The sequence below is a fragment of the Meriones unguiculatus genome, chromosome 11 (genome assembly GCF_030254825.1).
Source record: "Meriones unguiculatus strain TT.TT164.6M chromosome 11, Bangor_MerUng_6.1, whole genome shotgun sequence".
Taxonomy (NCBI): Eukaryota; Metazoa; Chordata; class Mammalia; order Rodentia; family Muridae; genus Meriones; species Meriones unguiculatus.
In genome coordinates this window covers 78,022,045-78,041,032 of record NC_083359.1, presented here as the reverse complement: position 1 = coordinate 78,041,032, position 18,988 = coordinate 78,022,045, and the positions used below count along the sequence as shown (strand labels likewise).

General features: G+C 45.3%; 1 protein-coding gene across 4 annotated transcripts in view; it reads left to right on the top strand.

Moving 5' to 3' along the window:
* The first annotated feature begins 2,913 nt into the window (after positions 1-2,913).
* Fam20b (FAM20B glycosaminoglycan xylosylkinase) overlaps positions 2,914-18,988 on the top strand; it is a 42,523-nt gene continuing 26,448 nt past the window's right edge. Inside the window, exons 1-3 of one of the 4 annotated variants that reach the window (XM_021660294.2) lie at positions 14,787-15,033; positions 15,657-15,725; positions 15,812-16,312. In XM_021660294.2, the coding sequence (XP_021515969.1) occupies positions 15,936-16,312 (377 nt within the window). In that variant the 5' untranslated portion in view covers positions 14,787-15,033; positions 15,657-15,725; positions 15,812-15,935. Of the gene's footprint in view, positions 3,163-3,415; positions 3,619-3,985; positions 4,284-14,786; positions 15,034-15,656; positions 15,726-15,811; positions 16,313-18,988 lie in introns of those variants that run through there. The other 3 variants (XM_060364495.1, XM_021660287.2, XM_060364494.1) reach the window with 3 other exon arrangements.

Here is an 18,988-nt window from a genome sequence, read left to right as displayed (position 1 = left end):
GTCCACAGCAGCTGACTATGATTCGCCTCCTGCTCTGGCAGGGATGTGATTTTCTGCAAGTGTATGATATCTGGAATTCCGGGGACTCTTGAAAAGTTATGTATAAATGCTAGAGCTCAAAGAGGGGCTGTGGTGGCTCCTGCTGCTGCTTCTGCTGGCTGTTGCTGGCTGTTGTTGTGCACAAAGAGACGAGAAGAAGAAATTGAATATCCTGATGGCAAAGATCAAACTTGCCCCCAAGGAACTGGGCACCCCTAATCAGCAGGGAGTAGTCAGATGGTAATGGTGCCCCCTTTCCCCTCTATCCTTCTATCCCACCTACCTAGTGGGAAGGGTGGAAGAGAAAAAGAAGAACCCACCGAGTTGCAAACACCGGCTATACGCAGGACCTAGGGGAAAATGCTTTCCTAATACCTTGCATTTACTGGAGGCCTGAGACTTGACCAGTTGACTGAGGCTTGGAGGTTCTGAAGCAGTTTTTAGACAATGGTTAAAGTGATATAGGGAGCGAGGAGCAGGCACCTGGTCCTGTGGGCCCTGCTGTCCTCAAGCTTCTCTTTCAAGGGGCATGATTACACATCCGTGTACCCTGCTGACTCTACAGAAGGCAGGAATCAACATGACACTGTCTTTGGCATTGAAAGGCTTTGTACCCATGGGAACAGTGTCAGAGAAATCCCCCGGAGTCTCAATACACCATGCCACCAGAGCATGGGGCTTCCCAGAGGTTCTGGAAAGAAGCACAGCTGAAAAGCCCACCAAAGACCTCAAGGACAAATGTGTATGGAGAGATGTTTAGCACTCCTGAGGCTGGAGGAGGGAGGAGTCTCACTGGCAGAGTAAGTGGAGCTGGTGAGCCCCATGGGGAGTTTACAGAATGTACTAGGGAGGTTTGCTGGGACTGAAATGCTAAGCAGGAAGGTTCCTGGTGAATTGTGCAAACCACAGGCAAGCCTCTGGTAGAGGTCCACACTGGGGATACTTATTAATATTTCCCTGCTGAGGGTGGTCCACTGCCCTTCCTGGGAGGGGGCAACCCATTTCTGACTCTGGTTTCAACTACATGAGCTGCATGTGACACAGGTACCTGGAGAAGGCGCTCCATTACACAGAGTTATAGTTTGTGGCTTTAAGAACCTTGGCAGTTTGGGGGCAGGAAAGAGAAAGGCCAAGAGATTACCTAGATACTGAAAACCACAGCACACCCCATGACTGGGGGAAGGAATACAACCCTACAAGTATTCTGGCTTCTACAAGGAACTCCACTGAGCCTGAAGCTTCTGGGGGATGGGGCCTCTTCATCTTCAAATGGTTGAGGTTCAGTCTGATGCCTGGCACTTGCCATATGTTCGGAAGATGAATGAATGTACAAATGAATGGATGAACATATCTACCCTGTATTATCTGCTCAGGATGTCAGAGCTTCTCACAACACTGCCCAACTCTGTGTTCATATTGTCATCCTCCGCTCCCACCCCCATTTTGCTCACCTCCATCCTTCCTCCCTGACAACAGCAGCCCACACGCTTCCCAGACTCTGATTCAGAGTCTGTGCTGCATAATTTGGGTGTCCTGTCCTCCCTGCAGCTGCTTCCTGTGTGCTAGGCATGTGTGTTCCTTACTTAAACGATCACATCCCTCACAACACTGAGACTATATTGACTGTGAGTGCTATTCCAGACCTGAGGGACAGAAACTGTTGTCGTGGAAGGTTAGGCTCAGTGCTGGTGCTTTGCACGCAGCCTCAGAGAACTTGGGTAAGGTAGCCTGGAAAACTGAGAGACAGTCTAGTTCTGTGTGACAGCCTTTGACACCGAGATTCTGAACCCCCTGAAAACTATACAGCAATATATGGGATCGACATGAAAGTAAGCACCTGACTGGATTGCTCCCATGGACCAAACCCTCCTTCTCTGAATCCTCAGACACAGAGGGGCATCATCCGCCAGAAGCTAGGATTCAGGATGAGCAATGACAGGGGCAGGTCCATCCTCAGTGTCACTAGAATGACAGAGAGGAAGGGACACTTTGGGGCATAGTGTTCAGAGGAACTGTCGGACTTCCTCTTTTGTTTCACGATCCTCTGGTCTGGCAAGAAGAGCTGGCTGCAAGAAGACCCGTGTTCTTGATGGGAAATAAGGCAGATTCTCATCACCACCCAGCCAATTTCCCTAAGAATTGTGCATTCCAAGGTCAGATAATGACCCCAGACCCTTTCAACTCCATCCAGTAAAAGGCTGACACACAGCCTTCTGCCTTGGCCTGTGTGCTTACAGTGATTAATGCTTCCAGTAGTGATTAATGCTGCATTCCCTCACTAGGTTGTCTGGGGTTGGATGTCAAGTCCAATAGTTTCTCTGAAATCGCTCAACAAACACACACACACACACACACACACACACACACGCAGACCAACTTCACACAATAATGTATTTTCTCCACACGTTTTTTTTTTATTTAAGCCTCATCAGAAGCCCGAGAGGTAGGTATTGTGATTAACTGCCATTTTCCAAAGAACCGTATCTCAGAGACATTAAATAGCAGAGCCAATAGCATACAGCCAGGGAGAGTTAAAAAAAAAAAAAAAGTCAGATGCTTTCTTCCCTTCTTGAAAGAAACGCCTGCTTAGTCCCCATCCTCCCTCCTACAAATCGTGTTCCATGCAGAATGTACACCATAGTATCTCAGGGTCAGGCAAACTATGTGTGAGCTGACTCTACGGTGAATAAGTGTATGCCTTACACAGCAGAGGCTGTTTGCCTGGAGTGAGTGGAAAGGACACACGTTAAGGGGAGGAGCATCTCATTCACTCACCAGGAGTCTAGTGGGTGGGTGCGGGGCACTGGAAACCAAGACGCGTCTGATTTGCCCTCTTAGGGCTTACAGTCCCCGCAAGGGATAAACCTAAAACAACTGCTATTAGAAGAAAATAATCAGGATTTTCTCAAGCGCTGCTGAAAAAGATACTCTGGCCCGAAGCTGGAGCGATTCCCAAGGTGGGAAGTCCGGCCTCCTTTGGTCAGGGAAGGACACTTTTAGGCAGAATCTCCAAGGAGAAGTCAAGGCAGAAGAGCGAGAGAAAGAAGAAAATTCTTTTTTCCGAAAAAAAAAAAAAACAAAACAAAACTTCACCTAGCTGACTGCAGGAAAGAAAAAGTGGAGGTAAGAAAGAAGCCAGAAGCTAGTTTATGCAAACCGACTAGGAGAAAGCCGCCGACCCTGCCCGCGGAGTTCCGCGCGGCGGGAGTGGGAGTGAAGGGGTTAAAGAGGGCGGTCCGGAGCAGCCCGGTAGTCCCGCCCACCCGCCATCGGGGCGTGGCCGCGCCGAGTGCGCGCTGGGATTGGCCGCGAGGAGGGCGTTCCGCTAGGACCGTACCAACAGGCAGGCGGCGCGGAGGCGGGGGTGGGTGTGGAGCGGCCGGCTCCTCGGGGAGCGGCGGTCGGGGAATGGCCGGGCCGGCGGTGGGCGGGAGCCGCAGTGGCGGCGGCGGCGGCGGCGGCGGCCGGGGGCGGTGAGCGCGGCGTGGGGCTGCCCTTCCCCGGAGGCGGCGGGGGCGGCCGGGGCCGCGCCGCACCGCACCGCGCGGGCGGCCATGGAGCGAGCCTGAGGTCCGCCAGGTGAGCGGCGCGGCGGGAGAGGGCGCGCGACCCCCGCCCGGGAGGCGCGGGAGGGAGGCCCGGCGGGAGGGCGCGGGCGGCGGGGGCGGGGCACGGCCCCCCAGGGCCGGATGCGGGGCTCGGGGCGTCCCCGCGAGGCCGCGGCCGACGGGGCCGGCCCTGCCGAGGCGCGGGAGTCCTTGCGGTGACCGGGGCTTGCGGCGCAGCGCGGTCCCCGGAGGCTCCCGGCCCTGGCGTCGCCGAGCGGGTGCTGGCGGCCCCCAGAGCAGCGCGCTCTGGCCGCCGGGTCCCCGGCGGGCCCGCTTGGTGGCCGCGGGGCGCGGGTGAGCTGCAGGCCCGGGGCCCGAGAGGGCAGCCGTGTCCAGGGGTCGTGCGCTCGGCGCGCCGTGGGGCACAACTTGAGATGAGACCGGTGGACTGCGCTGGCTGTTGCATTTCCGGGTGTGATGGCCAGGCGATTAAGAGCGAGCCCAGACGCTGCCTGAGAGATGAACGTGGACGTTTCAAGCCGTGTCCTTGATTGGGGAGTCTGATAAGACATTCTTTTTAATCAGGAGGCAGGGATCGGTCGGGCGCCCGATAAAAAGAAGAATGGGGGGGGGAACAGGGCGTGGATGGTCCTTATACAATGACTTCCTTCAAAGCCTGTGTCTCCCGTAGGATGGGTGAGTTTACAGTTTGGGGAAGGGATGTGTTTAACACTGTCACTTGCATCTAGAGTCAGGTCTGGGGGTCATCTCTGCTCAGCCAGTTGCCCTCTGGAGGTTTGATAGCTCACGTCAGAAGGGAGAAATACTACGATTTTTTTTTCACTATTAAAGTCTAGGACTTTATAATACAATCAGTAATGGGGTAAAGTCAAGATTGTCATTTATTAACCATGCCCGTATTGCTTGTGTTGTAATTTCACTGGGCCAGTGATCTCAGTGTGCTTCCCATTCCTCGGATTTATGCATGCCCTTTGAGCTAAGCTGAAAGCACTTCTTGTTATTTACGGTCCTGAGACAACAGGTTTGGGTATTAAAATGCTAGATTATTTGCATAGGCTCCGAACCAATTTAAGGTAACTTTACATTTAAATTATTGCATTGAGTTAATAACTTTCTGAAAGTTTGTGATGTTGCACTTGTGTCCCAGAACCAGCAGTTACCCATCAACCAGATGCCCACTGCACATTTAAAAATGCTTATTGGGCTCAGTGGTTAAGAGCACTGTCTGCTCTTCCAAAGGACCAGGGTTCAATTCCCCAGCATCACAGCTCACAACTGTCTGTAACCCCAGATCCTTTACACTAATGCACATAAAATTAAAAACAAACAAAAAAACTAAAAATGCTTATCAAAGGAGAACAGTGCAGGCTTAGGTGTGCCCCCCAGCACTCCTGAGGCAGAGAGGCAGCCCTTGAGTTCCAGGCCAGTAAGGGCTACAAAGTAAGACCCTTTTTTAGAAACCAGTATATAGAGGAAAATAAGAAAGGTGCTGGTGGTTATTTCTAGCCTCACTCATAATAAAGAACAAAGATGAAAATAGATGGAAGAAATGGATAACTTTAAAATGTCGGGGGCGGGGGAGGGCAGCGGTGGCTTGGCGCCAGCGGTACCTGCGCGCAGGCCTTTATTTCCAGCCTTCGGGAGGCAGAGGCAGGCCGATGTCGGAGTTCGAGGCCAGCCTGGTCTACTGCAGAGCTAGTTCCATGACATCCTGGTCTACACAGAGGAACCATGTCTTGAAAAAAAAAAAAATCTGGGATTCATCGCTTTCCTTGTGAAAATATGGTTGATTTGCTTTGTTTCCTTAGAAGTAGTGAGAAAATAGCTACATGCTTTGCTTTTTTTAAATATATTTTGAGCAGAAGTATACTTTGGAAAAAACAAGATTCTTATATTTCATAGTCTTTTATGTCACAGAAGTATTTTATGCTAAGTTAACGATTATTTGCTTTTAGTCAGTTTTCTTGATTTCCATTTATGCATTTTAACTTTTTCACACAGCCTTAAAGCTTCTGTTGTTTTTTAAAAAATCTCTTCTGAGTTTTCAATTCCTTTTTTTTTTTTTTCCTTCAAGATAGGGTTTCTCTGTTTAGCTCTGGCTGTCCTGGAACTTACACTGAAGACCGGGCTGACCTCGAACTCACAAAGATCCACCTACCTCTGCCTCCCAAGTGCTGGGATTAAAGGCGTGTGCCACCCCCCCACCCGAGTTTTCAATTCCTAAGTGAAATTTTCTGTTAAAATTTTCTTTTAGGACATGAATTAGCTCCCTATGGCTATCATTTCAGTGTTGTAAGTGTGAAGCCAGAAACTTCAGCCTTCAAATTGATAACTGTTTCAAATTTAACCCTTGGTGAGTGCCGAGAGCTCATCATAGAGACTGCTGATACAGTGCTCAATAGTCGTCAGCAGTGAAGAGGAGCTATGGATGTCAGGTCAATCTGTGCTTGAATACCAGGTGATTTTGTAGATCGGGGGAGGGGGCACATTTACAGTGAGACCCCACAGTTGTAATTCATAAGGTGCATAGTAGGTGTACATGAATTACATGATGGTTGAATTAATAAATGGAAATTAGGGTGAGGGAAGCATAAACATTATAGTGCCAATACTAGATTTTTTTTTTAGCCCCTTCCTTTCAATTAAAAAAAAAAAAAAAAAAGGCCAAGCCAGTGCGTTTCACATTTCTGTTGGAGATGTGTTATTAAAGTGGGTGTCTGCAAAGGCTACTGTTTATCGGCACTGTCTTGAGATTCCGTCCTGTGATTACAAGTGTGCCAGCCACCTGCAGCCTGCCGGAGCCCTGGTCACGGAGAGCTGCCTCCCCCTCCTGCCTGTACTGGCCAGCTGAGCAGTTGGTTGGCTAGCCAGTGCTTCAAAGTTAATAGGAAACCTTGGCGTTCTTGGTAATAGCGTAGTAGCAGCTTAGTGCCAACTACCCTCTTATTGCTTACCCTGGAGGTGAAGGAAGGTTCTTCCTCCCTTAGGTGCTTCTCCAGCACCTGCCCCTCTCTTCCTCTTCTGCTTCTCTGAGCCTCTGTGACTAATGAGTTCAGCAACGTGGGCCTGAGGTGCAGAACAGAAGTCCTTCCCTTGCTACTGGAATTCCTTTCTGACTAACTTCAAATGTCAACATGACAGTGAGAGCTGCCCAGAAGAGAATGTAATGCAGAGATCCTCTGCTATGTGGGTTTGATTACAGAAATTAATAAACTATTCTGTAAACAATGACATGATCCTCTGATATGATTTTTCTTGCCAAAAACCAGAAAAAGTGCCTGTCTCTAGACGTAAAGAATCTTGGGATGCAAGAGCTCGGTGTCAGATGGTGCAGGAGGAGACAGTGTGCTTTGGTATGTTTGACATCTGGACTTTGTGGGGAGGTACTGGCCGCGTGAGAGGAGACTGTTAATTTGGGTATATTATAAAAGGAGGCCAAGGAATATGAAATTATGAATGCATAAGAAGGAAAGAGCCAAATGCAGAATAAAGAAGTCTGTTACTCTGTGCTGCCAAATGTTGACTTTCTGATGTGTGCGCATACCTTTGCCTCATTTATCTAATGTCGAGAGGCAGTGTATTAAGCGCTAATGCTTATTTTAGGCATGCTCTTGTAGGAAAAGTCCTACAATATGTTATATACTTTGTTTCTTTTGAAACAGTGCAGTCTAATCCTTCTTGTCTGGAGTTTAGGATTAGTAGCATCCACTATTGACAGTGATTGAACAAGGATTTGAGGTGATTGTGAGATGTAGGCCGTTTGCCCTTGCTTTTCTACTTATTGGATCTGCTTTTCATAGTCTGCCTGTCGTGGGTGGGAAAGCTGTACAGCTTCTGACCTTCTGTGGAGTAGAAACCTAGGTCGTTTTGCTTCCTCAGATCAAGTCTGAGATGATTACGTAAATGGGCTTGCTAGGTTCGTAGACTCTTCCCTAAGCATTAACAAGCGAACTTTGTAACCATGGCTGTGGTTGCCCAAAGACCTTTTTAGTTCATTTCTTTTTCCTTGCATTGCATCCTTGTATGTGTGCATTTTACATTGTGTAGTTCTTCCTGGAGATAGAATAGGACCAGAGAGAAGGCGACTTGGTGAATAAGGTTCTTGCCATGCAGACATGAGGTCTTGAGTTCAGATCCCCAGCGCCCGAATAAAAAAACTGAGAGTACATGGCAGCTTCTAATCCCAGCGCTCCGGAGGCTGAGGCAGGGTCCCCAGGGCAAGCTGGCTAGTCGGGCAGCTCAGTTAGTGAGCTCTAAGTTCAGAGAGGGACTCTGCCTTAGTAAATAAAGTAGAGAAGGATTGAGAATGACACACACACACAGGCACACACACGCATACACATGAATACCACACACGCATAAAAAGAAAACATGGAAGTTCTAATGTTGGATCCTGTCTCAGAAAGCAGAGTTAGTAATACTTGAAGATCTGGCTTCAGCCTTGCCTTGTGTATCATTCGTACATCTTTCTCGGGCAATGTCTTCTTGGACTTGCTTCAGTCTTTCTCCTAGCGTCTCTAGGTTGTCTCTACCCCCAGTATCAGCCAACACCAGCAACAGGTTAGCAGTAACGGCAGTCTAGACCGGTGGACACATGGTTTGCAGATGGCAGCAACTTAGGCGATTTTAAGTTGAGTTTGTAAAACTGGTAAACATAGTAAATATTTCTACTATTTTTACTGTACTCTGTTTCTGAATTCATTATAGGGCTTATTTCTCTATGTCCGTAAAGAAAGGCCATCTCTAAACCATGCTTATAGCCATAAAAGCCTCTCTCCCTTGCTGCTCACTTCTCTTAGGCCCTTGAGAAAGACAAAGAGTAAAACATCTCCTGTCCTCAAAAAACTCACGAGACTATAGAAGAGCTGGGTTTGCCAAAAAGGTGCATGTGTGCTTGTACAAACGTGAGCCTTCATACTCTAAAAAAGTGATCATATTTGGCGCTTCCTAGCCATCCTTTCAGCGTAGACCCACGACTTTCTGTTACTTCTAAAGTGATTTCCTGTGGTGTGTCAGCTTGACACGTTGGCATACCATGAAGCATACGGGTGGAAACTAAGGTGCTAAATGGGCCTGGCAGATACTTACATGTCCCTGCTAGAAGGGTCATTTGAGCCCAAGAGGTCTAGGCCAGCCTGGGCAGCAATATACTGAGATTCTGTCTAGTCAATCAATTAGGCAATCAATCAATAAATATTGAGGCGTTATTATTACGAACACACATACACATATATATATTTGTGAACTAGTGATTTGTACCTGGAGGCAGTTCTGACTTAAAAAAAAAAACTAGAGGGAAATACTTGAAATTCCATATTCCCACTGTATATATGAATAACATTCTTCTACGCAGCCTTAAATGGTGGTTATGTGCTGGTAACTGACTAATGACACACCGAGGACAGAGGAGCCTCGTTACACTCTGTAAAGCACTTTCAACTGAGTGTCTGGGTCACTGAATAATGCCTGTCTCTGTCTTGGTAAAGGTATAATTGTTTTTCTTTTCTTTCTTTCTTTATTTTATTTTTATTTTTTTGAAGGTGAGAAGGTTGTCCTGAATTAAGGTGTAACTGGGGGTAGGGTGCAATGTTTTCTTACTTGCTTTATGTATTTATTTTTAAGAGACAATAGTTTTTTGTTGCCATTTTTCACCTGGGGGTGGTTTCCTTAATGCTTCATTAAAGCCTGGTGGTCGTTTTTTAGTTGACGTCCTTCACAGGGAACTGTTAAAAGACCTCACATGGAAGATTCTTATTTTATACATATTGTATGGATGTTTAAATGGAAGTGAAAATATTAAGGAAAATCTAATAGACCAATTTGGACTGTGCAGGAATTAGAATTTTTTTTTTATACCTGTAGCTTTAAGTTTTAGGAGATTTAAGCCTTAAACAGTTTTAAGAACAGAGTCATTATCTTTAAACACAGCTAGTTTTTTGAGTGAACTGTTTGTGAAGGGCATGCTGTATTTCTGATTTTCGTGTGAAATAGAACTTAGGCCCATGCTTCCCATCTGTTCTAGTTACACTGATCGTGGTAGAATTTTATTATTGCTAAAGGGCAGCTAATAATAATGTGACTTGCTGCTGTAATGTCAGTGCCAGTTAAAATTCAGGGGTCAGTACATTGGGGTGAAAGTATTTTTTTTTCCTTCTGTGCTAAAGGGTTAGGAGTTTTGCTATTGGCTTTGATTGAAATACAGAGGGTAGGCAGTATACACTGAGCATGTGTAGTTGTAAGAATATGAGGTGTTAGCCTTGATTGCACTGTATAATTATAAGTAAATTGTAAGTAGATTTTAGTAAATGATCTATGTTAGGGTTGGATATAAAATGACTCTCCCAAAATTGTGTCTTGAAGCTTGGCCCCAGTGCAGTGTTTAGAGGTGAGGCTCTTGGGAATTCATTGAATTATGAGTGTGCTAGATTCATCAGAATCCATCGATGAGTTCATAGGTGAGTGGCTATTAGTGGCCTAGCTGGAAGTAGGTCAATGGGGTGCTTTTGAAGAGTGTATCTCTCATTCCTAGACCTTTTCTTTCTCTGCTTTCTGGCCACCATGTGCTGAGTGTCTTTGCTCTGCCAAGTGCTTTCTGTCATAATGTTTTGCCTCATCTTGGGCACAAAAGCAGTGGAACTGGCTGCCCATGGGCTGGAACCTCCAAACCCACACGCAAATAAATGTCTCCTCTTTTAAGTTAGTTTGTCAAGCATTTGATCACAGCCGTGACATTGAATAACGCAGTCAGGTTGAGGATCTACTTCCTGTGTTACTCTTAGAGACTGTTTCTTCTGCTTCTTCTTCTTCTTCTTTTTTTTTTGTGACTGTTTCTTCTTAAATGTCTACAATACATGGCAGAAAGAAAGGGCACATCACTTTTATAATAACTGTTGCTCCATAGACGGCATCGATAATCATTTACAAATATAACCCGATATGACTATTTTCCAGTCTGGTCTTTACGCTTAATGATCAATTTAGTGTCACTGACCCCCATCCCTAAATTGTTTTCAGCCTGTACCTTGTTTTTTTCTACCCCTCTTACCCCTGTACATTTAACAACACTGAAAGAGTTATTAGGAGACATAACAATGTACAGCTGCTTCGAAATGGATTTGCTGAAGACAGGATGTGGTCCCAGGTTCTGCGTCCTCAGCTGGTTGGTTACTGCCCACCCGCTACAGGCTGAGGTCTCCTGTGTGGCTCCGTTCACCTCAGAACTCACTGGGACTGCAATGCCTTTGATCACTTCACTCACCTTCTGGTGTTTCGGCTGGGATGGCCAGACTGGGCACAACAAGCCTCCACATAGGTCACTCATGTGACTCTCTAACCGAAGTGTCTTTACATAGTAGCTAGATCCAAAAAGTGAATTCGGAAGCTGCCAGGTATCTTAATGCCTAGGCTCAGAAGTGGAACACAGTCACTTGCATAGCCTTTTGATCAAAGCAAGCTGCAAAGCCAGCTCAAATCAGGAGAAAAAATAAACCCCGCCCTTTGGTGGGAGGCATTATATTGATGTTTATCTGTGGAAACAGTCAACATGAAAATCCTAATTAAATGCAGTCTAGAGCTATCTGAGTATAGATAGCCTCTCCAGGTTAAGACACTTGGCTCCAGCCCCGATGACCCATGATCTCAATCCCCAGGCCTCACAAGGACTCTTAGGTTCCTCCATGTAGTCACAATAAATATACAAATGTAAGAACTTTGCATTGAGATCTTATTTTTTTCTTACACTTACCAGATTTTTAGTTGCGCTGAAACCAGAACTTTCCAAAGTGATTGACTGGTAAAAAAGGGACCTTATAGTTTCTACTCAGGATGGGGACAGGGAGAGAATATGACCCCATACTTGCTAATTAATAACGTCTCCCTGTGTCACAGATCCCCTAGTCCTCTGTACAAAGTGCTTGTGACTGAATTTTTACTTGTTTTGAGGTACTGTACAGTCTTTAGATTTCCATTTATGTGGGAAGAGCCTAATATGACTGGACATTATATATAAAAAAAAAAAAGTGAAACTTCTGTTCACTTTTACTGGAACTTTCACTTTTCATTGCTGTGAATGAAAGTTGGGATTATGTGACATTGTCAAGTCAAAGGGGCTCAGCTATTAATGAGGCCGGAAGCCTCCCTAGAGCTGTGACTTAAAGGACCTCCCTCCCCCAGTATTGGGCCAGGTGTTCTCCCGCTCCATAGCTGCCACGTACGTGAATTTTAGTCGCACAGTTTATAGGCCCATGTACAGTTTATAGACGTTTCTATATATCTTTGCAGAATACTAGATTCTCGACCAGAGACCTTTATACTAAGATAAAACATTTCCTTCCCTTTGAATCTGTGAAGCTCTTTACAGTCAAAGGTTTGCCCTTCCAAACGTGTCAACACGCAGGATTGTGGTGTACATGTGTAAGAGTGAGCGTGTGGCGAGCCCCAGCCCCAAGCTGCTGGGGAGTGACATAAGGGATCCAGCTTGTAGCATGGAGACTGCTGGCAATGTTCCGTGTGCACCGCCTCTTTTAACACTTTCTGAGGTGAGTCTACTTGTTCTTTGAAGTAGGCTGTGCTCCACACAACAAGCATGAAGACAAATGACTCGTGTAATGGACAGTGTCTCACTGTGCGAGCGTTTGCAGCGAGAGGTGAGGACATAAAGGGGAGCAGGCGTGCAGTGCTACTTTGGGAACGCTAGGGGGTTTTCCTGAACAGCTTGGAATATACCCAGCGACCCTGCTTTGGTTTTCTTGTATCTGAAGTGGAGGATCTTAAAAATTGAGCTTGCAGAGTATATAGTTTACTGCTTTTCTCAGTCAAAAAGAAAAGGACAGTGAGATAACCTGGAAGCCGGGTCTTGGCACCCTTTCTCAATGTAAAGGAGCGAGGGGGATTCTCCTAACGAGCCTTGTTTCTGAGCAGGGAATTAGGAACCATGGACAAGGCAATTCAAGGCAGAAGGTAGCTGTGCACTGGTCAGAGGGAGGGAGGTATTAACAGAGGGTGGGGCGGGCCTAGAAACCTTTGAGCTGGGCCTTGAGAGCAGAGATAAGGAGAAAGGGGGTGTTTGAGGGCATACGTCCAAGGGAGAACCAGCATCAGTAAGTTAGTTCATTGGAGGCCAAGATGGCCAGGGAGAGGGCCGCCTCACTCAAAATCACTTAGAGCAGAGGTTCTCAACTTTCCTAATGGCGAGACCCCTCAATACAGTTCCTCATGTTGCAGAGACCCCCCAACCGTAACATTATTTCCCTTGCTACTTCATTTTTGCTACTGTTCGGAATGGTAATGTAAACATCTGTGTTTTCCCATGGTCTCAGGCGACCCCCGTGAAAGGGTTGTTTGACCCCACAGGGTCAAGACCCATTACCAGTTAGGCTTTATTGAAGCCTGTAGGTCCAGAAACCTGTTCTTTCCAGGGTCGGGTAAGAGGAACTGAGCTAGAGCTGTGTAAGTGGAAAAGAGAGGTAAAGAACAGGGCCAAGCAGTCAGTGGCAGATGTGCAGGCATAGCCTGCAGTCCTAGCGCCAAGATGGCAGTGGATCAAGGCCGGCCTGCACTACACAGTGAAGTCCTGTCTGAAACAGTTCCTCTTCTTCCAAAAAAGAAAAGAGAAGCTGGAGAGATGGCTCAGGGGTTAAGGGCACTGCTCTTCCAGAGGTCCTGAGAGAATTCCCAGCACCCACATGGTGGCTCACAGCCATCTATAGTGAGTTTTGGTGCCCTCTTCTGGCTTGCAGGCGTATATGCAGGCAGAAAACTATAAATAGTAAATAAATAAAAAAAAAAGAAATGTAAAAAAAAAATAGAATAGTTCTATGCTGCAGTCTTATTTTACTGGATGTGGCAACTCATCAGTCACAAACTTGAAAGCTCACCTCCCTTTTTTCACATCTGCTGTCACTATAATTCCTCAAAGATGAATAGTGATAATGTAAGGATTGAATTCAATTCCCCCAATATAAATTTCTGTTCTGCCTGAATAAATGAATTCTTTGCAACCCTGAATCGATGAGTATGTTCTTCAAAAGGTAATGAGCTTTCAAAACTTAAACACCTACAAATTGGGTTTCGGGATTTGAACCTTTATTTTAATTTTGGAACTGATTAAGCTTCCTGTTGTGTTGGTGATTAGACAGAAAGACAGGTATGGCTGGGGTGTATAGCTCAGTGGTAGAGCACTTGGTTAGCATTCACAAGGCCCTGGGTACCATCCCTAGCACAATAAACAAAACAGGCCCAAGCCTGATGGGTGGTACGCGTGTGCAGTCTCTCCAAGTGGGGATGGAGGAAGACCAGCCACAACAAAACAAAGACAGGTCTGGATGTGCTCCGTGTCTGTAATAAGAGGGAAGAGTCTTTATTCTGCATAAAATATGCACAGCCATTAGATATGTACTATCAAAGTCTAGGTAACCAGACTTTAGTCCCAAAGTATATTTCATAGGCAAAGCCTGTGTAGCTGTCCCCTTCAGCCAGACTGTCCAGTGTTCATCTGTGACTATTTGGGTTGGAGGCACTAAAGATGCTGCTGGATTCCTGTTTCCTGTGTCACTGCACCCTGCAATGTGTACTATTGAACAAATGAATGAAACAACAGGATCATTAGAGCTAATATTGAAATCCACTCTCCTAACACTGCTGGTGTGCCTAATTACCAGGAACTGCTTTTACTGAGTTCCACGCCAGATCCGATACCATCACAATTACAGTTAGCATAATGAAACCCATTACTTTGTGTGCTAACTTAAAAAATAACTAAATAAAAACAATTACATTTTTAGTTGCACTCACACAGCCTTTGTTCCAGCTTAACAGTGTGATGAGAAATGGTGATGAAACAGAACAGGTGGCTGGGCATAATTAGGACTTGAATTTAACTCTCGCTTTCTGCTTCCTACATGGAAAGAACAGGAAGGAGTGATCGGTTGTTGCAAATGAATGTCATATCATCTGGCTCAAGGCAAGGCATTGCTCAGAATTTTGTTTTTGGATTGTTTCCATTTGTTAACGAAGAAGCCTCAGATGTAGACGGGAGTGTCGCGGTGCAGTTGTTTGCTCTGTGTTTTGTACTGGTCTTATTTCTTAGATTAATGGTTTGAGTTGTTGAATGAATTGCAGAATGAAGCAACACCCTAATACCTTGTCGTTTATTCTGTCCCATTGCTGTTCTGACCGTAGGCATATAGCAGAGTAGGCCTGCGCACATTTTAAAATGTCTGTGATCACAGCACTTGGGAGATATTAGCAGGAAGATCACGAGTTTGGCCTTGACTACGCGACACCTAGTCTTTTAAAACAAGCAAGCAAACAACTGTAACAGAAGAGAAAAAAAAAAAAAAAACAGTGGAAAGCAGCCTTTCAGCATACAAATAAAAGTGAATTGCATGTTTTGACACCCTCTGTCTTGAGAATTGCCCAGAATATGGTAAGCCCACACTGGAAGCAGCACTCTTTTGGTCCATGACATTAGCATCCTTGCTGTTCCCCTCACCATTCAAGACATAGCAGTGTTGCTGTCATTAGATCGTGAGCTGTCTGAACATATTCTCTCAACTGCCAGCTGGTTTGGAGAAATATTTTTTCCTTACTTTTCATCCAGATTTGATTATCGATATTTTACCAGGAAAAATAATTAGTGGAGGTCTGATTACGGAGAGTGTCTGAGTGTTATGCTTAATCACACATACAACAGCTATGGTCTGTCTGATTGTTGGCTGTTTGTATTTGAAAAAGAGATAAGCTCTCTCCTGGATCCTTGTTGGTATTCTTGGGAGTTCCTCTTGCGCAAGGTAGCAAAAACTTATGTGTAGAAAGGGACTGGGAAATGATCAGACGTGACAAAGGTTCACTTAAAGATCTTGAACAGTAAAACTTGGAGTTAAGAACGATGCATAGCTCAGTGTTTTGCTTTTCATTTTACTCTCCTCATTTTGATAATTTTTTTTGAAGTATATATAGCAGCTGAATGGCTCCTAGATCACCCCCTTCCTAATTAAAATGGGAATGTGTTTCTCATATTTTTCCATGTACCCAATTCTTCCTTTTTAGGCCTTCCCCATGCTGTTTTCAGTTACTGGGCCTTCTCAAGCTCAGTATTAGCAGTGAATCACTAAAAGGGTAAGTAACATATTAGAGGCTTGCAAATCGTAGAGGTAGAAGGATGGAATTCCTCATCAAATCGTGCTTTGTACTTTGGCCTGCAGGAATTGCGGAGGCACTGCAGTGAAGAAACATGTAATCATGGACTCGCCTTGCTAATCATCACCACCTGCTCTCCTTGTTCAAGCCAGCAAGAAAGTGGGTGCAGGAGAAGGAGAAGAGGCCAACATGAAGCTAAAGCAGCGAGTTGTGCTGTTAGCAATACTCCTCGTCATCTTTATCTTCACCAAAGTTTTCCTGATAGATAACCTAGATTCGTCAGCTGCCAACCGAGAGGACCAGAGGGCTTTTCACCGAATGATGGCTGGCTTGCGGGTGGAGCTGGCACCTAAGTTGGACCACACCCTGCAGTCTCCATGGGAGATCGCAGCCCAGTGGGTGGTGCCCCGGGAAGTGTACCCTGAAGAGACACCAGAGCTGGGAGCCGTCATGCATGCCATGGCCACTAAGAAAATCATTAAAGCTGATGTGGGCTACAAAGGGACACAGCTGAAAGCTTTACTGATACTTGAAGGAGGACAGAAAGTTGTCTTCAAACCTAAGCGGTGAGTCTTCGTCCCGGAAGGTGTACATGCTGGCTATTGAGCCATTTAGCTTGGGGTTTATATAGAGCCTTCTTGCTGTTCTTTTCAGTAAAATGACGGAGCGTGACTGTAACATCCCAAAGTCTTTCTACTTTTGAAGGTTCAGTGATTCTTTGAAGAAATATATGATAGCCGATTTTGGTGGTTCAGACCTCTGCACTCAGTAGGGTGAAGTAGAAGGGTTGTTACAAATTTGAGGGCAGCCTGGGCTGTATATAGTAAAACACAAACAAATAACTGAACTTTTGAACAGAGCTGATCTTGATTTCTCTGGGGCTTTGTTTGAGTCAGTTTCACCCAGACAGGCTTCAACTTGGTGATCCTCCTCCATCATGCAGGCCTGAGCTTCCATGCCTGGCTGTTGATTTCTGATATATTAAATATCTTCAGTGTGGCAAGGATGAGAGATACAAAATGAATTGAGTAGAAAATAAACAATTTGTTGCCTTTCTCTCCTAAAGTACAGCTAAAACACTGGATAGCCAAAGATCAGGGTATAGAATTAGAATGGACTTTGAATGGGGGATGTTGCCTATCAATGCTGAGGCCTTGATTCTCTCATCTAGGGCTTCCATTATGTTTTGTTTTTGTTTCAGGTTCATGGAACATTTAAGGAAGAATACACATAAGTCCCATTATTGACTTTTCTCTTCAGTTTTCCCATTACTAATGTTGTTCATTAAAGTCCATGGTTTGCTGAGCCTAGTGGCACACACCTTTAATCCTAGCACTTGGGAGTCAGAGGCAGACAGATCTCTGAGTTTGAAGCCAGTCTGGTGGATATAGTGAGTTCCAGAGCTACATAGTGAGACCCTGTTTAAACACACACACCTAAACAAAAACAAAGGGCCATGGTTTACATTATGGTTCACTCTTGGAGGTTCTAGTTTGTGTGTAAATAAATGTTCATCACTGTAATATCTTATGGAATAGTGTCTCAGCCCTAAAAATCCTCTGGGCTTCATGCTTCCCTGTCTGCTCTTGAACCCCTGATACCTGCTGATCTTTCTATTGTTTTCCTAGTTTTCTGTGAGTGAAGTTTGAATGTGTGATGATTCACATTCTTTTGCTAGAATAAGTCAGCAATGAATGTTTTCAGAGTCTGACACTGAACATTTTTTCATCTTTCTGTGAAACTTTAGATTTCTTGCTAGAGGATATAATATGGGGAATATAATATGGGGAAAGCTGTATAAAATTTAACTCCCTTATTATGCATTTATCAGTAGGTAAAAAGCAGAAATGAAAGGGGTCAGTTTTTCTGAACCTGGAAAGTATTGGACAAGTTAAAAAAAAAAAAAAACACAGAATCTAGGTGTGTTGGTGCACATCTTTAATCCCAGCACTCAGGAGGCAGAGGCAGGAGAATCTCTGTGAATTTGAGGCCAGCCTGGTCTACATAGCGAGTTTAAGCTAACTGTATAGAGAGACCTTGTCTCAAAGAACAAAACAAAGAATTTAGTCGAGCTGTTGTGGTCATGCAAACCTATTATCCCAGCACTGAGGTAAGAGTTCCAGTTCAAGGTAATGATTTTAAAAGGAGGAAAAGGAAGAAGAGAGAAGGAAGAAAAAAAAAGTCTGGCTGGTTGTTATTGTGGGTAAGTGGTTATGTAGGCTTGAGATCTAGTTTCTCTTGAGTTCACACCATTTGCCAACATGCCTGAGTCAATTCAGTTTCTGTTTCTACGACAAGAAGCTGGTTGGACGTTCCTCATAGTGATTTAGTAGAGCTGGAGTTTGTCCCCAGATCCATCAGAATTTAAAGAGCTGTTCTACCTACAGAGTTTCTTCCAGTAAGCTTGATGATGAGGAGGGCCAACTGTGACAATCAGACATTATTAACTGAGGGTTTGTGTGTGTGTGTGTGCGCGCACGAACATACACTTGTATATGTTATGCACATACGTGTGTACATTTGCGTGTATACGTTATGTACTTGTGCCATGTGTGTTTGGAAGTCAAGGACAACTTGTGGAAATCAGTTTTTTCCTTCCACCATGTGGGTCCTGGGGAAAGCACTCATGTCATCAGCTTGGTGGCAAGTGCTTTCACCTGCTGAGCCATCTCAGTAGCCTAGTAAGTTAGTTTTGAAGTGTAGTTCTTGATCTCTTGGTTTGTAGCTTAAGGGGTTAATAGCATAGGCAGTGCAGGGACGTGTGGAGTATGGAGATGAAAAATTGTATGGAAAGAAATTAATTATGACTATTCTGTGTTTAAATGATCCACAACTACTGTTTGTACACTAGAAAACGAAGGGTGATACAGTATTAAGTATGTGGGAAGACATATTTCTGGCAGTTGTAGACCATGGGTTTTGCAGATGTGCTTGAGGTGTTCAAGGAAGGTATAATGGAGGCTAGAAAGACCGGACTGATGAGTAGGAGAGGTGGCAAAGGGTGAATGCATAAGCCCTTCTCACTTCTGCTTCATCTCATATTCTTTTATCACTGTGCCGTCCACTACCTTCTCCGTCCAGATCCAGAATGCCATTCCACTCTCCTTCCCCTCTCCTCCCCTCGTTTCTTAGACAGGGTCTCTATTGTAGCCCTAGCTGACCTGGAACTCATTATGTAGACCAGGGTGGCCTTTAGCTCAGCTCTGCCTGCCTTGCGTCTTAGTGCTGGGGTTACAGACCTG